General features: G+C 45.3%; 1 protein-coding gene across 2 annotated transcripts in view; it reads right to left on the bottom strand.

Annotated features, from left to right (window-relative positions):
• Positions 1-17,420, bottom strand: part of LOC141111166 (uncharacterized) — a 169,961-nt gene that overhangs the window by 52,735 nt on the left and 99,806 nt on the right. For both annotated transcript variants that reach the window (XM_073603210.1, XM_073603208.1), the window contains 3 exons: positions 13,347-13,453; positions 6,703-6,747; positions 5,075-5,228 (listed from right to left, as the gene is read on the bottom strand). In XM_073603210.1, the coding sequence (XP_073459311.1) occupies positions 5,075-5,228; positions 6,703-6,747; positions 13,347-13,453 (306 nt within the window). The remainder of the gene's footprint in view (positions 1-5,074; positions 5,229-6,702; positions 6,748-13,346; positions 13,454-17,420) is intronic.

The following is a 17,420-nucleotide window of genomic DNA, read 5'->3' as shown; positions in this document are numbered from 1 at the left end:
AGGAGAAGCAGGAGAGCCCTTAGGATAGATAAATCTCCCTTTCTTCTGAAGCCCGATCCACATTTCCAGAGGCTACTGACAGGCGGTGAGGAAGGCAATGTGACACCTACCCTAATGCAATGCACCCTGATGTGCGATACAATTCTCATTAATACCCATACACTTAATGCACTGCAGCAGACCAGGATAGTGTGAATAGGCCCTAAATTACCAGAATTTTGCAGAAAAAATATGATGGACAAGTGTAAACAGATTGCAAAAAATAAATTTTAAAGCAGAGTTTTTCTTTCACAACTGCTGGTGGAAAAAAAAAAAATCCAAGAATCTGAAAATGTCTTGTTGTAATTCCGGCGCACGTGTCAGTAAATTCCCAAATAACTCCAAAAGTGGCAAATGAACCCTTTATCTGAGATGTCACCCTGGCAGAAATCATGAATTCTGAATAATGAATTTGGATGCCGAGGCGAAGTTAAGTGTGCGTCAGCATTCGCTGCAGGGTGTTAGGCACGGCGGGAAGATGGTGCGAGGAGAGATCTAAGCGGCTGATTACGAGCGAGGAGGCGCCCGGAGGAAGGCGAACGGCTTTTGCTGACACGCCGTAATCTTTAAACTGCTTTTGATTGGACAAATACATGTCCAGCCATGATACCATCTCTCAGATAATGCGGCCTGGTGATGGGGCTTCTATTCCTGCCCGCCGATCGCACGGAACTCATCCAGAAAATATTAAACAGAGACAGCGGGGAAATAAGAATGTATTTACAAGGGACGGTGGCAGGAACTGCAAGCGCCCGGCTTTCATTAGATGAAGAGGAGAGGCCACCGCCGGGGTCACAGCAACAATGACGATCCAGGGATGTTCATCAAATCTGAAAACGCCGCACACTTGTAGAACAATAACCTCACGCACTTGACACTGAAAATGGCTAGCGTTAAAGGTTTCAATTAAAGGGGTCATACAGAGCACTTGTACAGATTTTATTTGTATGCAGGAGGAAAAATATGTTTTTTTCAAAAACATTTTAAGCTATTTTTAAACCAGGTAACTATGAAATGTTTGACATTAAAATGTCATATTTACCACTTGCATCCAAAAGGTGGCGTATTTTAGTCAAACATTCTGGCCTTCTGAAGACTTTTAAAGGACATTGGTCATAAGATTTTGAAAGAACATGGAGGATGCCATTGCTGAGCTCTCCTCCTGAAAATACTAGCTGCCTGGCTGTCATGCTGCCCTTGGTCGCTGTACTGACCAAGAACAAGAACATAGATGAGCACTTCTGATTTTCTTCTAACTCTCTTGACATTGGTACTTGTTCTAGGCTAGTCGCTTAGACATTGTTAAAGCCAGAAGCACAGAATGCCAGGCAACTGGCAATTACAGTGATATCAGTCTCCATAATTCTCTATTGATTTACTTTTAACAGCTGCTGTGCTGTAAAAGACCTCAGAAGCAAGAGAGATCAGACTACACAGACTGCTGAATTAGTCAGAGAAGGAACACACCACTGTTCAGAGGAAATACAAACTCACATCCAGGGGAAAGATACAGTACACCCCCCCATCTAGAGGAAAGACACACCCCCACCAAGAGGACAGACACACCCCCACCAAGAGGACAGATACACCCCCATCCAGAGGAAAAACACACCCCTATCCCAAGGAAAAAGACACACCCCTATCCCGAGGAAAAAGACACACCCCTATCCTGAGGAAAAAGACACACCCCCATCCTGAGGAAAAAGACACACCCCCATCCTGAGGAAAAAGACACACCCCCAGCCCGAGGAAAGACACACCCCCAGCCCGAGGAAAGACACACCCCCAGCCTGAGGAAAGACACACCCCCAGCCCGAGGAAAGACACACCCCCAGCCCGAGGAAAGACACACCCCCATCCTGAGGAAAAAGACACACCCCCATCCTGAGGAAAAAGACACACCCCCATCCTGAGGAAAGACACACCCCCATCCTGAGGAAAGACACACCCCCATCCTGAGGAAAGACACACCCCCAGCCCGAGGAAAGACACACCCCCAGCCCGAGGAAAGACACACCCCCAGCCCGAGGAAAGACACACCCCCAGCCAGAGCAAAGACACACCCCCAGCCAGAGGAAAGACACACCCTCAGCCCGAGGAAAGACACACCCCCAGCCCGAGGAAAGACACACCCCCAGCCCGAGAAAAGACACACCACCAGCCCGAGGAAAGACACACCACCAGCCCGAGGAAAGACACACCCGCAGCCCGAGGAAAGACACACCCGCAGCCCGAGGATAGACACACCCGCAGCCCGAGGAAAGACATAACCCTGTCCAGAAGGAAGACACAACCCCCACCCCTAAGAGAAGACTAACTAGAGGAAAGACAAACTTGCATCCAGAGGAAGACACATTTCTATCCAGAAGATAATAGACACACACCCCTGTCCAGAGGAAAGACATGCTACCATCCTGGGGAAAGACACACCTGGATCTCTATCTCCTCATGAAGATGAGACTGCCAGGAGTTGTCGCTTATACACAGGCAGCTAACAAGCATGTGGACTGACAACTGAATTTCCTGGAGCACCTTGCGTTAAACCTTTATTAACAATATAAATACTCCTAAACCATAGGCGTGCGCACAGGGTGTGTCAGGTGTGCCTGGGAACACACTAATCACTCCCATGCGGTGCCAATTCCCCCTGTTTCCTGGCATCCCCATTTCCCCCTGCGGTGCTGCCAGATTTCCTCCTCTACTCTCCCGCCGACTGCTCAGGATGGAAAACGGGGCCTGTAAATATTTAATTTCCCGGCCCCTTCCTTTTCTGAATGAACGCAGTGAGTGATCTGTACTGATCACACCTGTGCTCATTCTTACTAACTAAAGCATAGTACTGTAAACTGTGTTTACTATGCTTCAGTTTTTGAATGAACAGGAAGCCGCTCAGCACAGAGAACTTCCCATTCATTCCCTGTCCTGTGCAGCTGAGACTGCAGAGAGAAAGGGAATGGGGAATCTCTGTCCTCAGACCTCTGATGTCTCACTTTTGAGACAGAGAAAAGGACTGTTTAGACCCCTGATATTTCAACATGAAAGGAAGGGTGAGAAACATTGGGACTTTAAATGGGACATGAGGGAAAGTTCACGCCCCCCATACCTATACTATATGTAAAAGGGGGGGGGGAGGGGTTGGCACTTTGAATGAGGTGTGAGTGGTGGAACTAAACAACTTCACATAGGTATAAATATCTGTGTGTTTATTGGTAAACCAATGATAGGCATGACATATAATAGTATAACATGCATAAGAAAACTCAATATACATAATAAAAGATATACATAGCAGCATGGCACAAGCAAATAAAGTTGTACATCATAATCCCCCATGTGCAGAGTATACATATCACAAAATTGGATCTAGGAGAGGGTAAAACCATCTAAAATTCTCAATATATATATTGGATGCATCAGATTAAGGTTGATGCATTTCATGAACTTCTATCCACTCATCAGGAGAAATTGCATCGATGTTCTGTAAAGGGATATAGATATCAATGTGATTTGATATAACTATCCACTTGGGATAATGGGACTGTGCAATACCACATGCCAGGGGTTGACCAAATGAGCCCGGCCCGGGAGCTGAGGAAGGGAACCAACAGGAAAACCTGGAGCACACACACCATCCCCCATAGAATATATTGTGTGAAGGATCTTCATATCATGATAAATGGGACGTCTATATTGTATGAAATAAAATAAAAGGTATGTATCTAAGACAGTGTAAGTCAATAGGGTGAAAATAGGATGAAGCCCATAACCATGGTGAGAAAATGGTAAGAAATATAACCACGGTGAAAAAGGGGAGCAGTGGTCATATGTTTCTTACCTTTTCTCACCATGGTTATGGGCTTAATCCTATTGACATACACTGTCATAGATACATACCATTTATTTTATTTCATACATTATAGACGTCCCATTTATCACAATATGAAGATCCTTCACATAATATATTCTATGGGGGATATGTGTGTGCTCCAGGTTTTCCTGTTGGTTCCCTTCCTCAGATCCTGGGCCAGGCTCATTTGGCCGACCCCTGGCATGTTGTATCGCACGGTCCCATTATCGATTTATATGTCAGTATTTTTCGCCATGGCCAGTTATTTCAATCTACTCCCTTCTCCCCATGTGGATAGTTACATCAAATCACATTGATATCTGTATCCCTTTACAGAACATCGATGCAATTGCGCCTGATGAGTGGATAGATATTGAGTTTTCTTATGCATTTATGGATGTTATACTATTATATGTCATGCCAATCATTGTTTTACTAATACACAGATGTTTATACCTATATGAAGCGGTTTGGTTCCACTACTCACACCTCATTCAAAGTCCCAACCTCCCCCCCTTTTTTGATATTTCAACAACCCCCCCCCCCCCAACGGGGCTCCTAAAAAAAATTTTTAAACAATAATATTGTAAAAAAATATGAAAAAATTGCAAGAAAAGACAAAAAAAAAAAAAATACCGACACCGTCCACGGCCCTACTGACACCAATCTTTGCCTTAACTGACACTGTCCACTGCTGCTCTGCTGATATACATGCATGTAGGTTTTTCCTCTGGGGTGCACATGCTAATGCAATAGGCTGCACACACCAATGTCTAAAACAATAATAAAAAAAAGAATATTCAGCAGTACAGTAGATTATCAACTTATAAATGATAAATTAAAAAAAGAAAACTGAACAAGAATCATCATTATACTTTCCCTTTAATTGACAGAAAGGTGTTGAACACACAATGTACATTTCTAAAAAAATTATGATAGTATGATAGGCGGATATTTATGTTCTGTCTTGGTCTTTATATCTGCCAACTATCACTTTTTAGTCTCTTTTAATGGTCGCTCCCATAGGGAAACAAGGCACAGCAGAACAATGGCGTACCGTACAGGTGTGAGAACGGTTATAAACTCCTGCCAATGTTATTAGAAGCACTTCCTCCATAGGTCCTCCTTCAACTAAAATGTTATCATCCCATTATCCCCTGTCTACAATCGCTGAAAACACACACTCACCACCATGATGTCATCGCTGATCTTCTTACTGGAAATGGCGAGCTCCAGGTCCGCCACAGCGCCAAGCCTCATCTCATATGTGGTGGTGCCATCGTTAATAATGTTCTCCACGGGGAAATTGTTGGCGGTCGCCCACCGCTCATAGTGCTTGTACCTGATATTAAAGGGGTGGAGTCACGCAGGGGTATTACCGCTACACAAAGAACAAGTTCAAAAAAGTTTGAGAGTCTTTTTGCTATATTGCAGTAACCATATCTAAAGACATTGACTACAGTTCAGCTCATGGTAACCCCTTTGGTGAGCGCCATCATGACCATCCAGTGGATTATCTTGCCAATCTATGGAAGTAAACCCCCAGCCATTTTTCTGTTCGGGGAAATTCAAACATCAGTTAACCTGCCAGTGTGCGTTTGTGATTTGTAGGAGATTGGACTGGAAAAAAAAGTTCCATTTACACACAGGGCAGACCTACATACTCCATGCAGATAATAGGGTCAATTCACTAAGAGTTAAATAACGACCAATAAAATGTGGTAAAATAACGCTTGCGGTAAATTCGTTTTGAAAGTGCAATTCACTAAGGATTTTGCATTAAATAACGAATGCGGTGTTTGTTTGATTGAGCGGTAATTATCGCATTTTTTCATGCGGTAATTTATAGCATAAAGCTGGTTGCTAAGAAGCCAGCCACCGCATCCTTAACAACCGATGAGTCATCAGCTGTCAGCAGGTTCCCCGCTGACAGCTAAATGTAAAATAAACATGCCGGGAAATATATATTATAAAAAAAAAAAAAACAGCGTGGGCCCCCCCCAAAATCCATACCAGACCCTTATCCGAGCATGCAGCCCAGCAGGTCCTGAACCAAACCAGGCCACCTGCCCTCAACATGGAGGAGTGGGATGCTTTGGGGCAGGTCGACAAGGGCCTCCTTCCCCCACAACCACCCGGGGTTGTGGAGGGTCTGCGGGTGGGGGGGCTTATTGGGACCTGGAAGCCCCCTTTAACAACAAGTGGGCCTCCAGATACCGTTCCCCCTCCCTATGTTAACATTGTACCCCTACCCATTCACCAAAAAAGTGTAAAAGTGAATAAAGAAAGTACAAAAGTTTTTGACAATTCCTTAATTAAAAAAGAAAAAAAAAAAAACTGTCCCCTGATATAGATCCATCATCAATCACGACGCCCGCCGCACCCAGAAAAAAAAAAAAGCTCAGCTCGCAACGAATGCTTCCGCAATCTGCTTGCTCCACCTTTTGACCATTCTTAAATAGGTAAGGGTGAGGCCGCCTGGTGACGTCACCTGGCGGTCTCGCCCCCTTGTGACATCACCGACCGGGAGCAATTTTAGTTCTGGAAATGAGCCTACACAACTGTACAGGGCTGAAGGGAAGGGCAGAGTCTATTCTTAAGGTGTATTAGGGTGTTATTCACAATGAATGTCACTACAGCACACCGTCCACAGCCAATATGAACACCACATGGATAACCATTTCCTTTTTTTCTCACAACCAGGACAGACACTGAGAAAAGGATTATTGCAGCCAGGATGATGGAGGTGGATAAGGACTACTAAAAGGGTAAGGATAAGGATGATCTCAAAGTGAAAGAAAATTGAAAATGCTTACTTATCTGCATTTGTCACCAGATAGACTTCACTGAAGAGCTGTCTCCTGAACCAGAAAGGAAGAAGAAAAAGTGAATTAGAAGTAAATCCTATTTGGCTGACATTAGGCCTGGTTCATACTAGTGAGATTCCTGATCTGACTTGTGTCACACAGAATCACATGGCAATGGAAATTACATTGTTTTCAATGGTGCCTGTTCACATCAATGCAGCAATTTTAAAAAAAGGTTACTGCACTACTTTGGTTTCATTCCAGCGCAATTTTGGACCCATAGACCTCAATGGCAATGCAAAGAAATTACATGTACATGCAATTCTGATGCGATTTGGAAAGCGATTTCATTTTTTTTAACCCTCTACCATCCTTCCAGGCAAATCTTGGGTCCCTCAGAGGCAGTAGTAGAAGCCCCTGACTACAAGTCATAAAAATCACATCCAAAAACGCACAGGAGTAAATTTGCATACAAGCCACACTACATAATCTCACCTGAAATCGGATCAAAATTGCATAGCACTAGTATGAACCAGGCCTTAATTTGTTCTGTTCACAGTGTATTAAACCATTGGGGGGCTTTTTGATTCCTTTAGTCCCCTCTCGCCATAACCTGTATGGTTATATTACCTGGCTGGGTCCTACTCCCTACTCCATAGAAGCCGTGGTTTCTACACACTGCACTGATGATGGAAAATAAAAAACCTGAAACAGCTGTAAATAGTTAGGAATAAAAATCTGTACGGAGTTTGGAATAAATGGATCTATAATATTGGGCTGTTGGGGTGCAAAGGAATGATTTACATGGCTCAGCGCACTGTCCTGAAACAAGTCTGGTCTGTCACCAGACCATTCATTTTAACAACAATCTTCCTATAAGATTATATGTGCATTATTTCCCTGTAAAAACCACTATTGTGTAGACACCCAAAAGCCCAGAGACTTCTGCTGGGTGCCACCATCTTGGATGTGATGTCAGCAGACTCAGAGCCAGGAGCGTAGCTATAGGGGTCTCAGGGGTCTCAATTATGACCTGGCCCCATGCTCCAGGGGGCCCATGGGGCTCCCCTGTGCACCTGGATAGGGGGGCAGTGGGGGCGACAGTTCCTCTGTATGTCAACTCCGTTGCCCCTCCTATCCAGGCCCTGCAGCCAAGTTTATGCGCAGTGTCTAGCTCGCCATGCCCCTGCCTTAAACTTTTGCTGAGCCATACACCAGTCATGGGGGAAGGGGATCCAGAGAAGGCCAAACTACAAGCCCCTGAAGAGGGGGGGGGGGCATAGGAGCCCAGAGGGAAGGGCCCCAGATGGGGGTCAGGGGGGGGGCCTTCATGGTTTCTTGCACCGGGGCCCCAAAGGTTATAGTTACGCCTCTGCTCAGAGCTGTCACCCAAGTGACATTCTATATTTTTCTCCTTCACTTCTCCCCCCACAGCTACATGAAAGTTAAATCAGGGAGGGGAGGGGCAGAGGAGCAGGCTCAACACAGACAGTAATTAGACACTCCTAGAAGAGGAGAAGGCTATGACGTGCAAGGAGGGAGGGGGCTGTGCTAGGGAATTGACTCTTCCTGGAGTAGTCAGATTTTCTAAAAAAGGTAATAAAACTTAGCAGCACTCTAATATATCATGTAAACTAAAAAAGTGACCTTCAGTTCACAATTTGTGCAAACATCTGTAAATAAATACATGTTAAAAAAATACCAATTTCTACTGTCTGTGTAAACAACACAATTTAAAGTGTTTAACCAGTGCAATAAGGCAAAATAGAGTGCATTCAAACAAAATATTGTCCATTTTTCTTCTTTAGGGATTCATAAAAAGTGCCAAATAGTGCCATATAAGAGCAAAGAGTTTCAGTACTCACACCGCAGTGGTTGGATGACTCACCAGAGAGGAATGACCTTCCAATAAGAGAAAGATCTAACAGTGCTTAGGATCAATATGCACAAGCCAGTAGGAAAGCCTTCTAAAGCTGCACTGCCTATGTAGCGCTACCCCGTAGGAGCCGCTGGTGAATAGGGATCCCCCACCCTGCACAGCCAGGCACACTGAATTTCACAGCACACTTGAGTCTGGAAACATTACAGCAACTTTATTTTTGTTTATAAGGGGTATTTAACTTGGATAGGGTTAGGGGTATTATGGGATGCCCACTTGACATTTCAGCAAAAGCAACTCTTCAGGGACACAACTATATACAGTCCATATATACACTCTTATTCTGCCTTCTGCACAAATCTTGCCTACAGAAAACTCAGGCACACCTGGAACACTATTTGGGGATCTGATAAAGCAGCTAGATCCAGTAACAGCCCTTTACAGGCAGGGACCGCTGGCCCCTTTGGTGTGTAGAACACTTCCAGTGTCCAGTTCCCCTCCTGTGACTACTGATCCCAGCACCACCTCTTCAGGCACTGCAAGGCCACCTTTCACTAGCCCTCCTGGCTAATTTTCCACACTCCTCCCAGACTGACTCTACAACCATCTCAGACTGCTTTCCTCAGTCCTCCCCAACTGTCTCACTCACCAGCGACCCGGCTGTCTGCTCCTTGGAGATCTCCCTGTCATGCTTGCTGGCGCCTGCTTTCCTCACACCTGCTCCTGTCCCACTGGACAAAACTCTTGTTGTCAGAGGATCTCTCCTGCATCCGCTCCGAGCTCCCTTGCCTGAGGTCACCCCCCCCCCCTCCAGACTAGGGGGTTACCCTCAAGGGCCTCCAACAGCTACCTCAGCACTCCATTTCCAGCTTCCACCTGAACTCCACTGCCCACTGCTGGCCTGACCCCGAGTATTTAAGAGGTCACTCCCCCTGCCAGCCCATTTGGCCAGGGATTGGTTGGGGCCCTCATCAATACTCCAGGCAGCTCCTCCTAACCTCCCTCCCATTCTTCTGTAAGTTTCTGTAAGTTCCAGCAAGCAGGGGAAGGTATCAGAGATGCTGCCTGATGAGTCATTCCAGCCTCCCTGGATCACTCACCCTGACCCAGATTCAAAACACCCAGGCATGGCTGCCAGCCAGGCCAAACAATTTACCTAAACTACAAAAAACCTTTATACAATACCTAACATTCTACACTGGAGGGTACTAGACCTACGTTTTTATCCTCTCATATTAGGACCATGAAAACACATACAATTCACACAGAGCGGGACCATAAGACTTTATTTTAAAAAAAATGAATAACCCAATTCCTTTCACATGATACAATGCCACATATTCAGGGCACCCAGAATAGATTGCTGTAGATCTCCTGTAGGGGAAGCACCATCGCTCCACAATTCTCTTGGAAGCCGATGTGCATTCCACGGACGCAGAAAGCCGAAAACCAGTAGTGATATCACGTGCAGAAACCACGGACCAACATGTTTCATCCCAAACAGATGTCCTCTCCTGAAGACGTCTGGATGGAACGCGTCAGGCGGTTACTGCACAATGTAAATACCGGTTTTCGGCTTTCCAGGACAGTGGACCTCATGTTGGCTTTCAAGAGAACAGTGTGGAGCGACGGTGCTCCCCCTACAGAAGCAAGCAATGTATTCTAGGTGTCTGGAATAGTTGGAATTGAGTGGAATTGGTTTATTCATTTCTTTTAATAAAGTCTTATGGTTTTACAGTTCGCCAAGAGTTCCCCTTCTGTGTGATTTGTATGTTTTTACATGGTCCTGATATGGGAGAAAGAAACTGAGGCATTGCAGGTGGATTAGAAGGCTACCCTACTGGATTATGAATACTGATCCTAAGCGCTGTTAGACTTCTTATTGGAGTATCATTCATCTCTGGTTGTGAGTAGCCTAGTTGGAGCCAGCAAGCTCATTGAATGAGTGTATTTTTCATTACTCAAAACCAAAAAGGTGCCCCAGCACCACTCAGATGTTTTTGTAATAAGTTTTAGTTAAATGGGTTTCATCATTGAGATATAAAAGTAGCATTCAGTATTTATAGGCAGATATAACAGTTAGTGGCAAGGAGCTTTGTGCATGCCACTTGCCTCTCAGACCAGATTTTGGTGTGACGTGGGCTCTGTGTATATTTATTGGTTTAATTTTGCCCACAGTTAATTTATAATGATCCTCTCAAAGATACTTATGTACTTTCCATAATGAGCATCCATATTAGACCTCGTTACCATCACTTCCACAGGTGCCCTGACATCTGGCACGGTCCGGTTATGTATAGAGGGGGCTGAGATTATACTTGGTGAGCAGAGCAGTGAAGAAAAAGATCTGTTTTACTGAAACTGGTCAGCATTGCTATCAATACACCAGCTGCCATCTATTCAAGTGATTTAAATTTTTATCTTCTGTTTAAATTTATATTTTTTTTTGTTGGGGAACTGTTTTATATTTTTTATTTAAATTAAATCATCAACATAAGCATGCAGTACAAGGTGCATGCATAACAAATGATTCAAAGAGCACTATGAGTTTTCCTTTCAGACTATCTCCTTCTAATTCAAATTCTCTGCAGAGCAAGGAGGGGGAAGAGTCATTCTCAACTAGGGTTCCCCCAGAGATTCCTAGCAGTTCCTTGAGCTGTGGCTGATTGACCTCCCCCATCTGATGGTGCCTGCAGAACCTTGGTTCCATATGGAACTTGACAGTTTAATGGTGACATTCTGACTGTCCTTGTAAGAGATGCATTCTTTAAAGTGTTACTAAACCCAGGACCCTGCATTTACTATATCTGGTCTGCCACAGTACACAGAACATGGAAATGCAATAGTTTTAGCAAATATAAACTGCTAAATACCTCTTCTCATCAGCAGTATATAGCAGTCTTGTGACTTCTATCAGTGTGTGGTTAAAGCTTGTAAGAGGAGTTTTCATTCTCTCCTGATTGTCCTATGAGGCTGCAGGACTCCGGACCTTCTGTCTGGACAGTGCCGATTGGCCCTGTGCTGATCACATGCACTCTCCCAAGAAAAAAAAAACTCTGTAGAAATGCACACCAAATTGAGCATGTGTAGCTTGTCCCCTAGCCTTTGGTCCATCAGGAGATGGATTGAGGACTCTGAAAGAGGGGGAGGAACAGAGAAAAGAGGATCAAACAGCCTTTTTACACAATGCAGAGGATTAACCCCTTAGGTTCCACAGTAAGCATTACAAGCATGATTTACTGTATAAACAGACTGATTTTACTGTTGTGGGTTTAGTAACACTTTAACTTGCCACTGCCTGTTGTTTCCTGGTTATCATTCGTCCACCATGTTCTTCATCTCCCTTTCTTTTTTATCTTGCTCTCTTCCACAATCTTGCATAGCTACTCTTCAGCTGAGTGTATTCTTTTACAAATAGCTATTTTCTCTTTATTTCTCCTTCCCACAAATGTGGTTTTGCTTCATTTACTTTTTGCAGCACCTCTTCATCCCTGACCATGTCCAACAGGTTAATCACCAAGATCCTCCAGTAGCACCACAGTTCAAAAGTTGTGGTCTTCATTATAAGAGATACTGTGAGAGAAAAATATTTCTGTGCCATACCTGAGAATAGACCAGATGTGTATTTGTAGCAATCTTTTCTTTATATTTAGAGAGAGACGGTTTCTCAGTTCTTTGTCTTAAAAAAAAAATGTAACTTTGCAATTCCAGATCAGAACTCAACAGGGTTCTTCAGGTTTTTATTGACCCATATTCCAAGCTACTGGAAGTTAGTTACTATTTTCAAATTTTCAAGCATTTGTTTTATACTAGTTTCATTTATTGGTTACAACCATCTTAATGAAGAAACCATATAAAAATGCACCAGTCTCTTTGATGGAAGCAGGCAGGAATGGATTTCCTATTTCCTTTCTGTAGACCCTGTAAATTTCACAGCATTGTTCTTACTACCAACACATTCAAGTCAAATCAACTGAAGTCTGAGAACTGTACTGAAGGTAAAGTGGTCTTTTAACTTCTGCTCACAGATTCAAACTGTCCTGGATTTGCCAGGACAGTCCCATATCTTGGACCTCAGTCCTGATAATGTAGGTAATGTCCCGGGATCACAGAGCCACCCTTAGGTGAGCTACTATGTCTGTGCAACAGGTCATGTATTATGAGCATCAAGTGTGCAAATGGATGGTCCCCGCATAATTAGAGGTGAGATTTGTCTGTGCCACTCAGGTAAATTGGCAGAGACTGGGAGAGTCTGAAGATAATTTTTTTTTGGGGGGGGGGTAAACTTAGGGACCAGGAATGAAATGTTGGCAAGGGTGCCTTCCCCACCCCTACACAACAAAGTTGGTGATTAGTGTCTAGTGCTACCTCATGCCAGGAAGGGGATTCGGTTACATACTCCCCCATAGCTACCCTGTTTTCCCGAAAATAAGACCTAGCATGATTGTCGGTGATGGCTGCAATATAAGCCCTACCCCCCAAATAAGCCCTAGTTAAAGTCCTTGTAGGTCTTATTTTCAGGGTAGGGCTTATTTTCGGGGAAACAGGGTAGGGCCTATTTGGGGGGTAGGGCTTATATTGCAGCCATCGCTGAAAATCACACTAGGTCTTATTTTCGGGGAAACAGGGTAGAAGTTCTAGGTATTTGTCTTCTGGTGTAAAAAAAAAAAGGGAGTTAACCATCTATACCAGGCTAAAATATAAAAAATCTGGGTAGTCAGACATTTTAAGACTCCAGAACAAAGTGGAAAATTGAATAAAGTTGCCGACTTACGTGTTGACTACCTTCCACCAGAAGTCCAGAATTTTCTTCCCCCCCACTCCAGGTAGCAGAGCTTTGGGAACATCTTCTAGGAAGCTGTATAATCCGCTTTGGTCATTCTGTATAGGAGATTAAATTAAAATATTTGGCCTTCATTTAAATAGTGATTGTTTTAACTAACCAATTTTTTTTTTCTTTTTTTGCATTAGAGGAATGTGAATAATAAAATTCCCTACCCTGAGCAGTCAGTTCACTTCTACAGACCGGCCTGCTATGACTACGAATCTGGACAGACAAGTTTGTTTGGAACGATAATGCATTGTTAAAACACATTGCACTACTTGCTTTTTCCTTTTTGTATGCACTGCAGCTTGTTGTGCTATGTTACCAGGGGTAGGCAACACCCGGCACTGGTGCCGCAAGTGGCAATCGAAGCCTCTTTTGCTGGCACTCGACTCCCTCCCCATCAGCAGAGCAGCGCAGGGAAGTGTCAGTGAGACACTAATGCATTCCAATCTCAGAATTCCACCCTGAGGGGGAGGCACTGTGCCCCCGCCCATTGTAAAAGATGGGGAATATTGTTTGGTTCTCTAACTTTGCTGTAGCTGATATCGTCAGCTTTTGTGATGGGGAAGAGATTGGGTGCAGTTCTGCTGGGGGGGGGTTCCTGTTTCCAGGAGGAGGAGGACTGTCTTGGCCACTGCTAAAGCCAATCACAGTCCAAGTGGGCTGGATGCAAGCGGTGGATCAGCAGGATGAGTGTACCAGGACAGGTAGATGTGTCTCATCTCTGCTTCACCACTCTGCATATCATGCATATCATAGATGAGAAGAGGGGGTGAGAAGCGGTGGAGCAGATGAACAGGAGGGTACAGCGGTGGGGAAAATGAGCAGGAGGGGTTCAGAGGTGGAACAGAAGAGCAGGAGGGTACAGCGGTGGGGCAAATGTGCAGGGAGGTACAGTGGTGGAAGAGACGAGAAGAGGGTTCAGCAGCGGGACAGATGTGAAAGGAGGTGTATTGGTGAGGCAGATGAGCAAGGGGAACAGAGGTGGGGCAGAAGAGCAGGGGGGGTACAGAGGTGAGACAGATGTGCAGGAGGTACATTGGTGGGGCAGATGAGAAAGCAGGATACAGTGGTGCAGCAGATGAGCAGATGGGTTGAGTGTTAAGACAGATGAGAAGGTGATTCAGTAGTGAGACAGAAGAGCATGGGGATACAGCGGTGGAGCAGATGTGCAGGGAGGTACAGTGGTGGGGCAGATGAGAAAAGGGTTACATTGATGGGGCAGATGAGCAGGGGGGGTACAGTGGTGGGACAGAAGAGCAAGAAGGTACAGTGGTGGGAGGGATAAAAAGGGGGTTCGGCGATGGGACAGAAAATCAGGGGGGTACAGTGATAGGGCAGATGAGAAGGGAGTTACAGTGGTGGAACAGATGAGCGGGGGGGGGGGTTCAGTGTTGAGCCAGATAAGAAGGGGGTTACAGTGGTGGGAAAGATGAGCAGGGGGGGTTCAGTGTTGGGGCAGAGGAGAAAGGAGGTACATTGGTGGGACAGACGATCAGGGGGTTACAGCGGTGGGGCAGATGTGCAGAGGAGAAATGAGGTACATTGGTGGAACACATGAGCAGGGGGTTACAGTGGTGGGACAGAAGAGCAGGGAGAACAGAGGTGGAACAGATGTGCAGGAGGTACAGTCGTGGGGCAGATGAGAAAATGGGTTACAGTGGTGGGGCAGATGTGCATGGAGGTACAGTGGTGGGGCAGATGAGAAAGGGGGAACATTGGTGGGGCAGATGAATAAGGGTTTATAGTTGTGGGACAGAAGAGCAGGGTGGTACAGTGGTGAGGCAGATGTACAGGGGGTTACAGTGGTGGGACAGATGAGCAGGGGGGTACAGAGATGGGTCAGATGTGCAGGGTAGTACTGTGGAGGGGCAGATGTGCAGGGGATTACAGTGGTGGGGCAGATGAGAAATTGGGTACATTGGTGGGGCAGATGAGCAGGGGATTACAGTGGTGGAGCAGATGAGCGGGGGGGGGGGTACAGTGGTGAGGCAGATGTGCAGGGTAGTACAGTGGTGGGGCAAATGTGCAGGGTAGTACAGTGGTGGGGCAAATGTGCAGGGGGGTACAGTGGTGAAACAGATTTGCAGGGGGGACAGTGATCTGAGGTGTAATGGTGCATGAATCGGGGCTGATCTGAGGTGTGAAAGTGCATGAATTGGGGCTGATCTGAGGCCGGGGAGTGCAGGATATTAATTTCTCACTACTAAAGTAGTTTACAGCATTTACTTTATAAAAAATCCTTTTCGTGATTGAGAGTGTGAAGCTGGCATTTTTTTGTTATAAAATCGGCACGCTCAATTTCTTTGAAAACATTTTTTCGGCACACTGTGCTCAAAAGGTTGCCTACCCCTGATGTTACAGTGTGTTGGAAAATGCAACATTTCCCGTTTGTGTTCAGTGCACATCAATGCACAGCGATGGTGAGAAATAAAGCCTTAGGGCATAAGGCAGATTGACTTATAATTGCATTAGGACTGTGTTAGGCAGTGTGTTGGTGTGAATGAGCCCTCATTCCCCAGTGTGTCCCAAATAATCGGTTCTGTAATTAAATATCTAAACTTCTTTCTGATATTTGTGCTATAGGGATTTATTATTTGCTCAATATCTAAACTCTTATGAGGTTACTTTAAGAAACCGATTTACCCTTGGGACCCCTGAACCTTCAGAAACACCTCTTGGGCACACAGAATTACCCCTTGGCCCTCAGAATGAATCCTGAGCCATCAGAATGTCCAAATAAACCCTAAAATGTACCCATTGGGCTCCCAAAAACTACCTCTGAGCATTCAAAATTCCCAAGAATGTTCTCAGCACTCAAAAACAAGCCCTCAGAATTACCTCCTGGGCCCTCACATTCACACTCTTATGCCGCATACACACGGTCGGACTTTTCGTCTACAAAAGTCCGACGGACGCCGACGGACCAAAGCTGGCTGACAATCTGATGGCGTGTGGGCTTCCCCGGACTTTCAGCGGACTTTTTCAGCCACAAATCTGACGGACTTTAGATTTGAAACATGCTTCAAATCTTTACGCCGTAACTACGCCGGACCCAGAAATCCGCTCGTCTGTATGCTAGTCCGACGGACAAAAACCCACGCTAGGGCAGCTATTGGCTACTGGCTATCAACTTCCTTATTTTAGTCCGGTGTACGTCATCATGTACGAATCCGTCTGACTTTTGTGTGATCGTATGTAGGCAAGTCCATTCGTTAGAAAGTCTGCCGCAAGTCCGCCAAAAGTCCGTCGAAAGTCTGTCGGACGGGCTGTCGGACTTTTGTAGCCGAAAAATCCAACCGTGTGTACGCGGCATTAGCCTTCAGAATTACATGGTGTAATCAAAATTACCACATTTTCAGAATGGCCCCCTTGGCCCTCAGAATTATACCCTGAACTCTCAGAATTACCTACAGGTTCTCTGAATTCCAAAACTGGATCTAAGAATTACCCTGTGGGACCTTCGTATGACCCTCTGGGCTTTAGAATGACCCACTGGACCCTCAAAATAACTCCCTGGGCTTCTGCTCTACCCCCAGGCCCTTAGAAGGAACCCCTGAGCCCTCAGAATTACTCCCAGAACTCTCAGAAATACCTCTGGGCCCTCAGAATTACCTCCAGAAGTCCCAAACAGGATCTAAGATCTACGCTCTAGGCTCACAGATTGACCCACTCGGGTCTCAGAATGACTCCCTGAAAATCTCCTGGGCCCTCAGAATTAAACCCATGTACAGGTAACAGTGACAAACTGTGGGTAGAGTCTTTTTGCATCTCACAGAAGATGTAAACAGGTAAATAGAGTTCAAGGCACGGTTTTTACATAAACAGAGCAGAGCTCTTACCCCAGTTTGAGTCCGCGTCCATCTCTGAACCTCCCGCCTTTCCTCTCTACAACCACATTATATATTCCTCTGGACACTTCTCTAGATGGTCTGCGACACCAATTCCGGTACTACAATACTGGTGCCGTTGGGCTTTTAGTGAATTCTTTATAGGAATATACAATGCATGCAATTCAGA

The sequence above is a fragment of the Aquarana catesbeiana genome, linkage group LG10 (genome assembly GCF_042186555.1).
Source record: "Aquarana catesbeiana isolate 2022-GZ linkage group LG10, ASM4218655v1, whole genome shotgun sequence".
NCBI classification, from domain to species: domain Eukaryota; kingdom Metazoa; phylum Chordata; class Amphibia; order Anura; family Ranidae; genus Aquarana; species Aquarana catesbeiana.
This window is presented reverse-complemented; position numbering and strand designations above follow the sequence as displayed.